At 40.5% G+C, this 17,251-nt stretch overlaps 1 protein-coding gene across 5 annotated transcripts in view; it reads right to left on the reverse strand.

Moving 5' to 3' along the window:
• The window catches only part of LOC138736458 (katanin p60 ATPase-containing subunit A1-like), a 79,854-nt gene that overhangs the window by 59,686 nt on the left and 2,917 nt on the right, over positions 1-17,251 (reverse strand). For 2 of the 5 annotated variants that reach the window (XM_069886018.1, XM_069886019.1), the window contains exon 2: positions 5,375-5,548. The exons of 1 other annotated variant lie outside the window; for it this stretch is intronic. In XM_069886018.1, the coding sequence (XP_069742119.1) occupies positions 5,375-5,542 (168 nt within the window). In that variant the 5' untranslated portion in view covers positions 5,543-5,548. Of the gene's footprint in view, positions 1-3,106; positions 3,189-5,374; positions 5,549-16,499; positions 16,554-17,251 lie in introns of those variants that run through there. 2 more of the 5 variants (XM_069886017.1, XM_069886020.1) reach the window with 2 other exon arrangements.

The raw sequence follows: 17,251 nt of genomic DNA on the forward strand, positions 1-17,251 counted from the left end.
GATTGGTCAGGAAGGGTCAGGTAGACAGCTTATGGCAGATTGGCCTTCATAAATGAAAGTATTGAGGAATGTTATGTTGAAATTGTATAAGAAACATTGGTGAGGCCAAACATGGAATTTTATGTGCAGTTTTGGACATCTAACCACAGAAAAGATATCAATATGATTGAAGGAGTGCAGAGAATTGGTTATGTGATAGTGTTAAATTATTTTGGACACGACTTAAGGAATTTCTGGAGAAATTTTTAAAAGTTCAATTACCAATGGATCCAACATTATTATTAGGCAATGTTAAAACGCTTAATTTAAAATTGAGATTGACTATATATCAAATTGCGTTTTTAAGATTAGCAATGGCTGTTGCGAGAAAATGTATAGCTATTACTGGTAAAAATGAGATTGATTTGGGATTGCAGACATGGCATATGGAAATTAAATCTTTTATTCCATTGGAAAAAATAACATCTAATTTACATTTTTTTTTCAGAAAGTATGGAGCCCTTGTTTAGGCCAAATGGGTTAAAAATCTGAATCTCTTGTAGCTCGTTGTGGTGGTGTTACCCTGATCCATGGCATTTAACTGTATTTGTGGTTGTTTAAATCTCCTTAATTTTTCTTTCTTTCTTGGGGTTATTGGGAGGGAGTGGTTGGGTTCTGGGGTGTGGTGGGAGGAAGGGAGGGGGTTATTTTGGATCTTTATAATGATATATAATTTTCATTGTCAATTCTTTTGTGGTTTGTTAAATTTTAAATAAAATATTCAGAAAAAAAGAGCGCAGAGAAAATTTACAAGGATGTTTCTGAAACTTGAGCAGCTGAATTATAAGGAAAGGTTGAATAGATTATGACTTTACTCCCTGGAACATCGGAGAATGAGATGAGGTTTAATATACAAAATTATGGGTATAGATAAGGTAAATGCAAAGACGATTTTTTTTAAACTGAGGCTGGGTGTAGCAAGAATGAGAGGACATGGGTTAAGGGTGAAATATTTAAGGGAACACTCAGGGAAACCTCTGCACTCAGAGGGTGGTGAGAGTGTGGATTGAACTGCCAGTGGAAGTGGTAGATGCAGGTTTGAGTTCAACAATGAAAAGTATTGTATACAAGTACATGGATGGAGGGCAGGTCGATAGGATTAGGCAGAATAGTTCAGCATGGACTAGATGGGCCAAAAGGCCCATTTCTGTGCTGTGAGGTTCTTATGGTTGAAACCTCAAAAGCCACTGATTAAGGGCAGCATGATTAGTGAAACAGTTAGCGCAGCGCTATTATAGCACCAGTGATCAGGACCAGGGTTCGAATCCTGCACTATGTGCAAGCAGTTTGTACGTTCTTCCTGTGTCTGCGTAGGTTTTCCCCCGAGGGCTCCTGTTTCCTTCCACCTTTCGAAGTGTACCATTAGAGTAGGTTAATTGGGTGGCACAGGCTCATGGGCAAAAAAGGCTGTTACTGCATGTTGGTAAGGGATAGAAAGATTGGAAAGTCTTAGTTCCTACATCTCTAAGGACTTCTGTTGTTTCAATTACAGCATTTTGAAAATTTGCAGATGTTAAAAACTTTATCTTCAGGTGTAGCCCAAAATTTGATTGTGATAACAATGGATGTGTGAGGTAGAAAGACAGAAAGGGGGTAAGTTAGGTGGCTGGATGACCAGATGGAAGAGAGGATGTAAAGAGTCGAGAGTAAAAGACGAAAGCTGCAGACACTGCAAATGAAGTAAAAACACAATGCAGGAGAAATTCAGCAGGTCCAATGGTGTACTTTAAATAGCAAAGATAAAGATACATAACTAACGCTTTGGGCTTAAGCCCTTCAGTGTTTGCCAAGTTAAATTATTTTGAAAATGAAAAGGATTCCATTTTGATAATGATTGACAGCATTTACTAGGGCATGTAACTGAAAACTCATATTGAAAATTTTTTAAATGTTCAGCAAGCATAGTCTCAACAAAGAAATTGCCTCAAAGGTCATCTTAGTATTTTTTTTCTCTATGGTCAATAACTCTGAACAACAGGATGTATGGAAAGTTATGTTTGCAATTCTCCATTACACAGAAATGTGACATCAATGTCAAATCACAGGATTTGGGATAGTCATACAGCATGGAAAATTGCCCTTTGGCCCACCTTGCCCACGCTGACCAAAATTTCCCTTTCATACCAGTCCCACCTGCCTGCATTTGGCCCAGATCCCTCTAAACCTATCCCAACCATGATTCCGTCCATTTAAAAAAAACATTTCAAGAGTACTTTCCTCAACCACCTCCTCCAGCAGCCCATTCCATACACTCACCACCCTCTGTGTTAAAAAAGAGTTATTCTGCAGGTTTCTGTAAAATTTCTCTTCCCACATCTTAAACCTAAGTTATCTGGTTATCAACTACCCGACTCTGGGCAAAAAACAGTGCATTCACCCCAATCTATTCTGCTTATGATCCTTTGTACCTTTGTGAGATCACCCCTCATCCTCTTGTGCTCCAAAAAATAAAGCTTATTCCTTTTCTTCTTTTGACCACCCTATCTACTTGTGATATCACTTTCAAGGCACTATGTACCTGTCTTCCTGGATCCCTCTGCTTTACAACACTCCACAGATCACTACCTTTCACTGTGTAGGTCCTACCAATGTATGTCCTCCAAAATTGCAGCACCTCCTATTTCTCTGTAGTAAATTTCATCAATCATTCCTTTGCCCACCTCCCAAGCCAATCAAGATCCTGATGCAATCCTGATGCATTGTCTTCACTATCTAAAATATCATTCTCTTTAGTGTCATCTGCAAACTTGCTAATCATCTAAATCACTGAAATACATCACAAACAACAATGGGCCCAGCATCAAACCCACTGGGACGTCACAGACCTCCAGTCCCAAAATCTTTCATCATCATCCTTAGCTTTCTTCCAGGAAGCCAAATTCCTATCCAGATAGGTGGATACCATTTGATCTTGCATTTATAACTACACCTTTTATGTCCCTTTCCGAACATGCCAAAGTGCTCTATGGTCAATGAAGTAATTCTGAACTATAGTCAGTATTATCGTGTAGAAAATGTCTTAATTTGCATACAGTAAAGCTACCATAAACAGTACTGTGATAATTACCAGATAATATATTCCAGTAATGTTGACTGAGGGATAATATTGGCCAGATAACACCCCATTTCTTCTTCAAAATAGCACCATGTCCACCTGAGAGAAAGCAGACAGGGCCTCAGTTTAACTTTTTATCTGAAGGTAATCTCCCAAGGTGCAGAATTTCCTATATACTTTTTGAATGTGTCAGTCTGAATTATTGTGCTCAAAAAGGGGGCCTGAACCCAGAACTTGTCACTCACATCAGAGAGTGTTAACAACTGAGCTACAGACATAGCCTACACATACATATACATGCAAGCTTGTACACATTCTAGTTACCTATTTATCTAAAATTTTCATCAAAACCTTTCAAAGCATCAACCATCCAAGCAGAAAATTACAACATATACAACTGGAGAATCATAGAAAAGATAAGAAAATCAAATAACTATAATTATTGAAGCAATAATTAATTTCTATTCTTTGAAGGCTGTCTAATACACAATATTACTTCAACAAGAAAATGGAAATAGTTTTGTCCATGAGCATTGTGAATAGTAGATCAGCTGTAATATTTACAAAATGTAGCGGCTCGCTAACCAGGACGTGACCCAGTAAACAAGATGGCCGACCAACGCGGTGACCATGCAGAACCCGCAGGGGCCAATGACCTTTATCCCAGGTGACCACCTGCACGGTGGGAAACAACGAGCAACGGCAGGAACGCTGAACAATCCAGGGCCAGCACTGCTGTGACATCACTCATTACTCCTGCCGTCAGCAGCGGGGAAAGAATATAAGCCGAGCTGCCAGTGCAATAAATCAGTCTTCAACTTCGACTTCTTGGGTGCACGTCATTCTTTCCACACTTCACGGTAGCGTGCACGCTACAAAATCATAATAAAAATATCATCCTCATTTGTGAAGACCAGTAGTTCAAAGCTCGAGTATGTCACGGGATGAGATGAGAGCTTATTGCCATTTATGCACGCAATATACAGATGCACAGAAATTCTTATTTGCTACAGCCAAATAGGTATGCAAGATAATATCAGCTACAATTGTAAAAATGCAATATGCAAGACAGTAAGAGATAGTAAATATGAAAGGATTGAAAATATTTGCATATAACATACAGGGTTATTTAGTCACATGGGTGTAGGTGGGTGGCATGAGCTTGTGAGTCAGAAAGGCCTGTTACTGAACTGTATATCTAAAACTAAAAATTCACCTTTCTCCTGTCCTTGTATCTATGACCAATTATCACCTTTTGTTAGTTGGTCTTTCCTTCTCCCCAGCCTTTTAATTCAGGTGCCTGCTGACTTTTTAAACTCATATCTTGAAGAAGGACTCAAGCTGAAAAGCCTGATGTACACTATGAGACCTGCTGAGTTCCTCCACTATTTCTGTATTTTTACTACAATCACAATATCTGCAGAATTTTGTGTTTTTACCACATTTCATACCACACTATAGTTTATAAGGAGAAAGCATGTCCCCCTTATTTTTATCATTAGGATTTCCTGTCTCAGTTCTGATATGGATTTCTATTAACTGCAATCTGAAGCATTGCCTGCTTCTCCAGAACTTGTGGTGACTTTCTGGAATTTGCTACCAGTGGCAGTTGTGGAAGCCAAGTCATTGGGTATATTTAAGGCAGATATTGATAAGTAACTGAATCGTCAGGGTATCAAAGGCTATGGGGAGAAGGAAGGGGAGTGGTGCTGACCGGGAGAATGGATCAGCTCATGATGGAATGGCGGAGCAGACTTGATGGGCCAAATGGCCTACATCTGCTTCTATATCTTATGTTTTACTCATTGTTTGCTCAATACTACAGCATCCTCAGTTTCTTGTGCCCTATGGTGTTCCTTATGCATCTGGCCAAGTATCCCTGAATGCACATGGTCACGTCACTTTTTCCGTTTGTACAAATATTGTGTATAGACCTTGAAATACATGCATATTTAAGAATGAGATTTCGTCCAATGTAACTTCAATTTTGTTTCAGATAAACCCTGTGGTTCACTTTAAGAACCAATTACGTAAAGAGGCTGCAGCCTGCGTATAAGCACAGTGGATCTGCTATTCTGACTGATAAATCTTTATTTTCATAGATGTGTCCTAGCAATTCCAATTGCTGATTAATGCTTGTAATAGCAATACAAGACTGGGGGTTCAAAGCTACTGCCTTTTAAATAGGACACATGCAATGAAATGGCACAATTTGAAATGTTACACACACCACAGCAATCTAACAATGGTGACAAAGACATGAAAACGTCTTTTTTTTACCTGATTCCATTTCTGCTTGTATGTAGGATCTCTGACAGAGGATAAATATTTTTGAATCTGTTCAATCACACCTTGATAGTATACTAATGCAGAGTCATAATTCCCCAACAAGGCAAATTCTCTGCCCAACTTCACATTTTCACTGATCTCAAGAAGACTCATTTTCATTGCATTCTAGAAGAACAATAACAATGTTTTAAACATCAGGAAATATAACTTTTGAAAAATACAGAATATATCTTGAACATTTTTCCTTGCTATACAGTTTTTAAATACAGCAAGTAGATTTCTCATTTGAGCCTTCCTTCTTGCATCAAGATTTTATCCAGCTAAGCTGTGGAGAACAATGATCTCATTATAGTATTAATAAACAGCAAGGTTTCATAGTGCCCTGTTTAACATTAATTAATAACAAACACATTAATTAATTTCTTAACTCAATTTTGTAGCTTTCAAACACAATTTGAAAATTGCTGGGATAATTGAAATATTGCAAAGTTTTGAAGTGGAATATTTTGATGCAAACTGGACTGTATGGCCAGGCACAATTCCAATGCAAACTACAAGTTTGCTGACGACACCATAGCTATTGGTAGAATCACAAACGGCAATGAGGAACCGTACAAGGAGATAGATCAGCTCAATGAACAACCTTACGCTCAACATCAGCAAAACCTTCAGGAGAACACGACTCAGTCTTCATCGAGGGCTCAGTAGTGGAGAGGGTTTAGAACTTCAAATTCCTGTGTGTCAACATCTCAGAGGATCTGTTCTGAGGCCTCCCTCCATGTCGATGCAATCACAAAGAAGGCCTGCCAGCGGCTATACTTTGTGAGGTGCTTAAAGAGATTCGATATGTCACTGAAGACTCTTGAAAACTTCTAAAGGTGAACCGTGGAGAGCATTCTGGCTGGTTGCATCATTGCCTGATATGGAGGCACAAACTCTCAGGACAAGAATAAACTCCAGAGGGTTGTTACCTCAGCCTGTGACATCACAGGCACCAGTCTTCACTCCATTCAGGATATCTACACGAGGTGGTATCTAAAAAAGTAGCCTCTATCCTCAAAGACCCCCACCACCCAAGCCATGCCCTCTTTACTCTGTTACCATTGGAGAAAAGGTACAGGAGCCTAGAGACGAGCACTCAGCAGCACAAGGACAGCTTCTTCCCCGCTGCCATCAGATTCCTGAACAATGAACCAAAGCCTTACTAAACAGTACGAACTAATGCACTAAATAGTACTTTATTTTCTAATAATAATGTTGTAAGATGGTTTTAATACATTTGTACTGTGATGCTGATGTGAAACACCAGATTTCATCACAGGTTCATGACAATAAATCCTGATTCTGAAGCTCTCCTACAGAAATTATTTCCTTATAAATTTCCCACTTTGTTGCTCCATTTTATTCTGATTGCTTTATTTTCCCCATATTGTAATAATTGTATTTGTCTTTTTCCCTCCATCTCTTTTTAACATTTCTTCAATATGGCAATCAAATATATCCATTGCCTGTTTAACTTAATAAGTTGGTTAAAAGAATATATCCAACAGGGAATTCAGGACAAACTGGTTTAGACAAAGTAGCAAGAATGTTAAAAACAAACAGAACCATTTCTTCTGCTGAGTTGGTAACAATTAAACATATTATTCATCTCCAAGTGAACATGTTGAGACAGAACTAACTTGCAAGATACAAGTAATTCAAAAAGGAAGAACCACGTAAAAGAAAGAATATATGAGACTGCTACTTTTAAAAGTAAAAGAATTTTACAAGTAGAGAATAATGATTACATTTACAGTATTAGACCTAAAAATTGCCTTTCAAAAGGCCTCGTGCCCAATTCTTAGCATAACTCATACGTACATGGTGGTTAAAGCAGACTCAATTTTAACATTTAAGAAGAATTTGGACAGGTACATGGAGGGCTATTGACTGGTCAGTAGGATGAGGAAGAAAAAATGGTTTGGCACAGACTAGAAGGGCCAAAGGGCCTATTTCTGTGCTGTAGCATTCTATGGTTCTAATCACAGTAAAAACTGCTAATCTGCAATCCAACTATTCAGAAATCTTTACGGTTTGGCATCTTGCTCAGCATGTATCAGTGCTTTGTTTCCAGCACTCCCTTTAAATTTAGTATTCTACTTTGTAACATTAAAAAGTCAATTAAGCAATATATCTGACAGTCTTGACGATCTGTTAGTCGGCATCACTAAGGTCAACAGTGCATCGAATTAATGTGAAGGTCATAGTGGGCTTTCAAAATTCATGTTTTGTAAAGAGCAAACCATTTCAAAATCTGTGATTTTAGATATTTTATCTTTTGAAAATGCAATTATTTTTCCTTTATAAAGGTTGTGGCTCAGGCTCCAGCTTTACTTTCATGTGACCAAGAATGCCGAACTGTTATTTTATGCCCCAAAAAATACTATCCAGAGATTTGCCATTAGAAGAACTGAACCCATTTCTGAACCAGTGGATCATAAACAACTTTCCTAAAGGATATTTTGAACACCTGGAGACACACAAGCAGAATCAGGGACAGAAAAAGTGTTGACATTTTGAGCCAGAACCCTTCATCAAGATTGACAGTAGAGAAGACATACCTGGTAAATATCCTGGACAGAGAGGGAGAGGTTGGACTGAGGGCTGTGGCGATTGGTGAATCACAGTAGGGTGAAGGATGACAGGGAGAGGCAGTTGATTGCCAGGTGCCAGACAATGGGTGAGAGAGGCAAGGGAAAAAGATGCTGGGTGTAAGATAATATAGTGTGGAGTAGTGATATGTTGAGACAAAGGATGGCATCTGATAAGGTGACAGCAGTGATATAATGAAAAATGCTGAGACAAGGACAGATGAACTGAGACCTCTTTCATTCAATCCATATTTCCATCTTTTTCTCCATCTTGAGGTCTCTTCAATTATACTATTGTATATGCTTCCACCACTTCTCATGGCATCTCATTCCAGGCTTAATTTGCCAACTACAAGGGACCTTGTCAATTGCCTTTCTAAAATCCATATGTACAACATCCACTGCCCTACCCTCACCAACCATCTTTGTCTCCTCAATCAAATTGGTAGGACATGACCTGCCCATCACAAAGCTATGCTAACTGCCCATAATCTAATTACAACTTTCCAAATGTGCGTAAATACTATCCATAAATATCCTTTTTATTAGTTTCCCTACCACTGATGAAAGTCTCATTATTTCCCAGATTATACTTTTCTCCCTTCTTGAATAAAGGTACAACATTCTAAATTCCTTTAGGACCTTTTCTGACACGAGTGAATATGCTAGTGAGTTTTTTGTCAAGGTCCCAGAAATTTCTTCACTTGCCTCTTTCATTAACCAATATATCCCATCAGTTACACATTAATGCTCCTTTAAAAGGCTCAACACCATCTCTTTCTTGATCTCAAAATCTCCTAATACATGAGCTTCTCTACAGTATGCCCCCTAACTGTCCAAGACCTTTTGGTAAATACAGATTTAAAGTACACATTTAGCACCTTGCCCACTTCCTCTGACTCCAAGCATAAATTCCCTTTGTACCTCAGTGGTCAATCCTCTCCCTAATCATCCTCTAGTTTTTAAATGCAAGTATAAAATGGAGTGAGATTTTCTATAATCCTGCTCGCTAAGAACATCTCATGGTCCCTTTGGCCTTCCTAATGCTGCTTGAGCTCTTTTCTACAATGTTTATATTTCTCCAGGCCATTACTTGATTGTTGTTTCCTGAACCTTACATATGCGTACTTTTTCCTTCTTGACTAAGTTCGTGACCTTTCTCATCATCAGAAGGTTCTCTTACCTTGCCATCCTTATTTTCCTTCACACTGGAAAATGCCAGTCCTGGACTCTAATTATTTGATCCTTAAGCAACTGCTACATGTCAGTTATGGGCTTGCCTGATAAAAGCAGCACCCAGTTTTCTCCTCCTAGCTCCAGTCTAATGTCATAATTCACCCTCTTCACATGCTCTCCATGTACCTTCTCTTACTTATTCCTTCAATAGGACTCCATCAAAGAACATGAAGTCATCCCATCTCATGCATTATCTCTAACTTCATCACTTTCGGTCACTTTCATCCCATGGCCTCCAACCTCTTTATTTCCCAACCACACACTGGCCTGATGAAAAGGCAAAGGAGGAAAAACCCAACACCCAACCCCAACCAACCAATTTTTCCTTGCAACCGCTGCAACCGTGTCTGCCTGTCCCGCATCGGACTTGTCAGCCACAAATGAGCCTGCAGCTGACGTGGACTTTTTACCCCCTCCATAAATCTTCGTCCGCGAAGCCAAGCCAAAGAAGAGAATATATATATATATATATATATATAACACACATATATATATATATATAACATATATATATATATATAACATATATATATATATATATAACATATATATATATATATATGCCTCCACACCTACATCCACAAATCTTCACATGCCTTCCATTGCTTCAACAATTTCTAATTCCCTGAATTCGACTGCCTCATTGTCACAATAGATGTCCAATGTCTATGCACCTCCATCCCCCATACCAATGGTCTTAGAGCCTTTTGTTCTTTTCTCAACATATCCAACCAGTTCCCCTCTGTCACTACTTTCTTCTGCCTGGCAGAACAAGTTCTCACCCTCAATAACTTCTCCTTTGAATCATTCTACTTTCTCCAAGTGAAAGGGGTAGCTATGGGCACCTGCATGGGTCCCAGCTATACCTGTCTTTTTGTTGGGTATGTGGAGCAATCAGTACTATAAAGCCTACACAGATAAGGCACCTCAACTCTTCCTCTTTACTACATTGATGCTGCCTCATGTTCCCATGATGAACTCGTCAATTTTATCTACTGTTACAAGATCAAACCAGCAACCACAAAGAAGGCATATCACACAGGGGTAAATATGAATAATTACTTTATTAACAAAAAAATCACCTTCAAACTTTAATTCAAACTCCCCCCCTCCTTTTATAACAATGTCCACTGGATACTATACAAATTTCTATAAGAGTGTAAAACTAATAAATTCCCCAGCCTAAATATAACATATGTAATTAAAGTCAAAGTTATATTTCCAACCAGCCCAAAGAAAAACTTAGACACAGAACAAACACAAAAGACTCACAAAACTTCGATATCAACCAATCTTCAAAGCAAAGATCATAAACAAAATTTAGTCTGTTTGGTAAACTGAAGCCAAAAGATATGAGAGAGAGAGAGAGAGAGAGAGAGAGAGAGAGAGAACACATAGGCCAATACACAACACAGAACTCTGTAACACCACTTTGCTGCCTCAAATTCACTTGGTTCATCTCTGGCCACACTCTCACCTTTCGGAAGACATTATTTACAAACTCACAAACCTCTTCACACCCTGTCCCCTGTAAGGATTCTATTCCTTTCATTCAATTCCTCCAACTCTGTCACATCTGCTCCCAGGATGAGGTCTTCCATTCCAGATCATCCGAGATGTCCTTCTTGTGGCTTTCCCTCTATTACCATCTACTCAACCCCTACCCACATTGCCTCCATTTCCCATACATCTGCCCTCCCCCTTTCAATCCCTACACCCAACAAGGACAGGTATCCCCTTATCCACATCCAACACATTACCCTCCACAATTTCTGTCACCTACAATGTAATCCACCACCACACATTTTTTCCTCTCCTCTCCCTCCTCTCTCCACCTTCTGCAGAGATTGTTCCCTCGTCCACTCATCCCTTCCCACTATTTTATTCAGACACTTGCCTGCTTTTAGCTCATACTTCGACGAAGGGCTCAGGCCTGAAATCTCTACAACTTAAAGAACACTGCCAGCATTTTTATGTAAACCCTACCTTGAAAAAAAAGGAAACTTTAAAAGGACAAAGGAAATAAATTTTAAAGGAACATTATTTATATTTCTACTTTAAAATACATGAGAAATGCCACGAAGCAACAATTAAAGTGAATAGGTTGGCTGGTTTGGATGATGCATTTAGATGAATGGGAGGACATCTGAACTCCTCACGATCAATAGACAATAGGAGCTGGAGTAGGCCCTTCGGCCCATCGAGCCAACACCGCTATTTTACAGATCATGGCTGATCACTACCATCAGTACCCCTTTCCAGCCTTATCCCCATAACCCTTAACTCCTTTGCCCACTAGAGTCTTATCTAACTCTCTTTTGAACATAATCAGCGAATCTGCCTCTACCACCCTCTGTGGCATTCCACAGATTCACACTTCTCTGGGTAAAAAAATGTTTTCTCATCTCCGTCCTAAAGGGCCTACCCTGTATTCTTAAACTATGCCCTCTAGTCCTCGTCTCCCCCATCATTGGGAACAAGTAATCCGACTTCACCCTGTCTATCCCCCTGATAATTTTGTATACCTCAATCATGTCCCCCCTCATCCTTCTAAACTCCATCGGATACAAGTCCAGTTTTTCTAGCCTTTCAGCATATGTCAACCCCGCCATCCCTGGAACTAACCTTGTAAATCTGCGCTGCACACCCTCTATAGCTAGTATGTCCTTCCTCAAAATTGGAGACCAGAACTGGACGCAATACTCCAGGTAGGGTCTCACCAGGGCCCTGTACAACTGCAGAAGGGCGTCTCTGTTCCTATACTCCAATCCCCTCTTTATGAAAGCCAACATGCCATTAGCCTTCTTCACAGCTTTCTGAACCTGCATGCTAGTCTTCAGTGACCGGTGAACAAGTACTCCCAGATCCATTTGCTCCTCCCCACTCCCTAGCTTGTCTCCATTTAAATAATACTCAGCTTTCCTATTATTGCCCCCAAAATGGATAACCTCACATTTGCTTACATTGAATGTCATCTTCCATTCAGCAGCCCACTCCCCCAACCTGTCCAAGTCCCTCTGCATTTTCCTGACATCTTCCTCACACCGCCACCCAGTTTCGTGTCATCTGCAAATTTGCTCAAGTTATTAATAATCCCCTCATCCAAATCATTTACATAAATTACAAACAACTGAGGACCCAATACCGATCCCTGCGGCACTCCACTCGTCACATCCTGCCATCCTGAAAAAGACCCGCTTACCCCAACCCTTTGTTTCCTATTTCTTAACCAATTTCCTATCCATGTCAGCACCTTACCTCCAATACCATGCTCCCTGATCTTGCCCACTAGTCTCCCGTGCGGTACCTTTATCAAAGGCCTTCTGGAAGTCCAAATACACCACATCCACTGGCTCTCCCAAGTCCACCCTCTTTGTCACATCCTCGAAAAATTCCAGACTCTCTCCTAGGCCTCGTCCACCCACCCATCTGAGCTTCTGATGCCCTGAACAATGCAGCAACCACGGTCAAAAGTACGATCTTGTAAATGTGGAACCCCCCCGCCACATATTAGACCTGAAAAATTGGTCCAAAAAACTAGACAATTACACGAGTATTTGGGTTTTCAGTCAGGGTATCTGCAATTATTTGATATTGATAGGGCAAGAAAAGCCCACCTGCTGCTTTTATTTCTTATGGTATATAGTTATGCATAAACAATTGAGTATAAAAAAATTATAATATTTCATCCTTGCATAATATTCTGAGGAGATTGTTTTTTCTTTCTTTGGATAATTTAAGGTTTCCTTTATATTTACTCTTCCTTGACACAGATCGTTATTCCTATGCCTTTACTGTTGCCAGTGTCATAATTAATGGCATTCAATCTCTCACGATCTCCACCACAGCACAGATATTTCATTTTGTTCTCTTTGCTGTTCTCCCTTTCTCTACAATTTAAAACTTTTCACAGGTTCAAATGAAATGCCATCCATTTGAAAAGCTCGGAGTGCTTCTCTGCTCTCCTGCCTAATACATTCCAAGGTACAGGAGTACATGCTAAGGAACATGGTGAACTTGGTGAGGACAATGCAAAGACTTTGTGAGAAAGACCTGCAATGGAAGGTGCCACTGCCACTAAACATTGAGGGGCAAACCCATGTGTAAAATCCTCTTCAACATTTGAAGTCTGTATCATTCAAGAAAGCCACATAGAATATACTAATTTAGGCTGAATAATACTATGAATAGAAAGGCATCCATACACTTTTGTATTTTCTTGTATACAATTTTTATGAATAAATTTTATTTTTGAAATAGAAAACCATTTGGCTGAGTATTTTCAGCATCTCTTCTATTATCTGCAATATTTTTCTTTTGATCACATTGATATTTAACAATCGAGTCCTCAGAAATAAAAGAAAATCGCACTACAGGCTATACAGATATGCAGAGAAAAATTACATTGAATAGACTTAAGTTTTGTAATTTCGAACAAATCAATTCAAAAAGGGGACACAAGGCTTTGTCAAGAAGATTAAGAAAAATCCCAAAACATTCAACATACACAAAGAATAGGAGGAGGATAGAACTGTTTAAAGACAAAGGGGGAACATATCTGGAGGCTGAAAAGAAAGGGAAGGAATTCTCCGCTTTACCGTTCACCAGAGAGAAGGACCTTGACAAATAAATGCAAGGTCAGCTTTTGTGTTGGAGCATACCAAAGTAAAGAAGCAGGTAATTTTGGAACTTTTGAAAAATATTAAGATAGACGTCCCTGGGGTTGGATGGGATTATACCCCAACCAACTTCACGGAGTGATGAGATTGCTGAAGCAGTGATGATGATCCTTGTGTCTTCCCTGACCAAAGGGAAATCCTGGAAATTATAGACCAGCAAGTCTAAAGTCAGTAGTAGGCAAACAATTGGAGAGAATTCTTAGGGACAGGATTTATGAACATTTGGAGAATCATATTTTTATTAGGGATAGTCAGCCTGGCTTTGTGAGGGGAAGGTCATATCTCATGAACCTAAATGAGGTTTTTGAGGAAGTGACAAAACAGATTGAAGGTACAACAATTAATGTAGCATATTAGGATTTTAGTGTGGCATTTGACAAAGTTCCCCATGGTAGGTTCATCCAAAAAGTCATGAGATCAACGGATTTTGGCTGCATGGATTTGTAGCACAAAGTGCTGGAGGAACTCAGCAGATCGGGCAGTATCCATGAAAAGCAAGAGTTGATTTTTCATGCCTAAAACTCTTAATCAAGAACAGCAAAAATCAAGTGGACTTCCCAAATAAAAGGGTGGAGATAAAAAGAAAGGTGCAACAAGGTGACAGGGTCAAAGGGCTGAGAAAGATTCACTCTAATGGATGAAAGGAAAGGAGGGGAGGTCTGGAGGAAGAATGATGTTATTGGAATTGGCTGACCCACAGAATGGAGAGAGTGGTAGTAGATGGAGTGTATTCTGATTGGAAATCAGTGACAAGTGGTGTACTGCAGGAACCTGTTTTGAAACCACTACTCATTATTATATTTATAAATTACATGGATGAGAATGTGGAAGGGTGGGTAGGGAGGTTGGAGGTGTTAATAGTGTAGAGGACTGTCATAGGCTTCAATAGGATATAGGCAAGATGCAGAGTTGGGCAGGGAAGTGGAAGATGGAGTTTAATCTGGCAAAGTGTGAAGTGATACCATTGGGAAAATCCAAACCTGAAGGAGTACAAGGTTAATGCAGAATTCTTAGAAAGGAACAGAATGATTTTGATGTCCAAGTCCATAAATCCTTCAAAGTTGTCACGCAGTTTGGTAGAGTGGTCAAGAAGGTGTATGGTGTGTTAGCCTTAATTAGCTGAGAGATTTAAGTTTAAGAGCTGCTCTTTCAAACTGTTTCAGCCACATTGGAGTATTGTGTTCAGTTCTAGCTGTCTCACAAGAGTAAAGATGTGGGAGCTTTAGAGGATGCTGCCCAGATTAGAGAACATGCCTTTTGAGGAAAGGTTGGGTGAGCTAGAGGTTTTCTCTTTGGGTGAAAGGCTACTTAATAGAGGTATACAAGATTATGAGGGGTGTAGACAAAGTAGACAGTCACCACTCAGTATTTCAATATTCATGGTTTCAATAAGGAGCCCCCTTGAGACAGACCAAGTGGCTGCACAGCTGGACAGGCAGAATCACCGCACTGAGCAGCCAGCACAGAATGGTGTGGGCTCCCCTTCTTTGCCCAAGAGAAGTCCGCATTTGCAGACCCGTGTGGGTTTATGGAACACGTTGCTTCCCTGCTGGCATATTGCCAGAGACAATGACTCTGCAGCTCACTAACTTCACTCCCCTTTGTGAGGCGTGCAATTGTTTAAAAATAAAAAACAGTTGGTAGTCGACTCTTCTCTGGTAAGCTGTGTTTCTTGAGCTCTGCAGTTAGACCCACTAAACTGGGGATCCCGACGGGTGCTCAATGTCTTTTGAGCCCCAACAGTGAAACAAAGTGAGAAAGCCTGCAGAACGGATGTCACTACTGCGCTGCATGCAGTGGCTGTGAAACTGCCACCTTCTAGCCTCACAGACCACGTCCATGGTTCCAGCAGGCTGAGGCTCTGTTCCACATTAGGAACATAATAAATGAAGCCAACAAATTTGCCTCATTAGGTGAAGATCCTGCTGCCAAGGTAGATGATTTTATCATCAACCCGCCTGAGAAGGATCAATACATCTCCTTGCGACATGTCCGACCTGGAAAGAGGCACATGCTTACTCCACCTCGACGATTTGGGGCACAGAAGGCCGCCAGAGCTGATGAATGAAATGCTTGCGTTAGCAGGTGGCCATTTCAACTGCTTTATGCTCAAGGAAGCCTTCTTGGAAAGGCTCCCTCGTGACATTGCCCTGCTCCTCTCTTCTGCTGACTTCCACAAACCAAGGGAAGTGGTGAGAGAGGCAGACAGACTTCACAGGGTACTGCAGCCTCCTGTGGCAAAGTTTCAACAGGTTACCTTGAAACAGTCAAGTCAATGCAACCGCCAGTTCTACAGCACTCTACAAGCTACCAAGGAAGAAAAAAGCCATTTGAAAACAGTAAGTGGTGTTTCTACCACAGAAAATGGGGCTGACCAGAGCCTGTTATATGCCACTGATCAGTGCACGGGATGCAAACTGCTAGTCGACTCAGCTCAGCATCTTCCCACCATCCTCTTACAAGCTGGAATCTAGAGTGCCTCAAGCCAACTTGCATGCCACCAATAGCACTATGTTTAGCAGTTATGGTACCAAGTCGATACAACTGGTATTAGGCAACACACCTTACCATTGGATTTTCACACTAGCAGCCGTAGGACAGCCCATTTTGGGAGCAGTCTTCCTGAAAGCACAAGACTTGTTGGTAGATATGAAAGGGCACCGTTTGATCCACGCCACCACATTCCACACATGGCCACTTTCTTCAGATCATCAGTTGGCAACACTGCTATGTGTGCAAACACTCACCACCGATGATTTTGTAAACTTATTAGCAGAGTTTCCTGAACTACTTACACCAGATTTCAATTTAGTCTCTCCACGTCATGGAGTTCAGCACTACGTACCCACCACTGGCCCTCCCCTACATTCCAAGGCATGCAGACTTCCCCCTGACTGGCTCCTACAGGCCAAAAGAGTTCAAAACTATGGAGGAACGAGGCAATAGTCCTTGGGCATATGGAGCCTAATGCATTTGGCAGCCTCAGACTTCGTGGAGATTACCAACACCTCAATGGCACAACTGTGCCGGATAGGTATCCAATACCACATATTCAACATTTCGCCACCAACCTCCATGGCAAACACATCTTCTCAAAGATAGACTTAGCAAAAGTTTATCACCAAATCCCTGACCACCCAGAGGACATTATTACTCCATTTGGTCTATTTGAGTTTCTGAGGATGTCTTTCGGCCTTAAGAACATGGTTCAGATCCATGGTCGGCGCATTACGAGAGATTTGCCTTTCCTTTTCATCCTCCTCAATGACATCTTAGTGGCCAGCAATTCAACACAAGAGCACAGACAACACCTGCGACAA

This window comes from Narcine bancroftii, chromosome 6, assembly GCF_036971445.1.
Source record: "Narcine bancroftii isolate sNarBan1 chromosome 6, sNarBan1.hap1, whole genome shotgun sequence".
NCBI classification, from domain to species: domain Eukaryota; kingdom Metazoa; phylum Chordata; class Chondrichthyes; order Torpediniformes; family Narcinidae; genus Narcine; species Narcine bancroftii.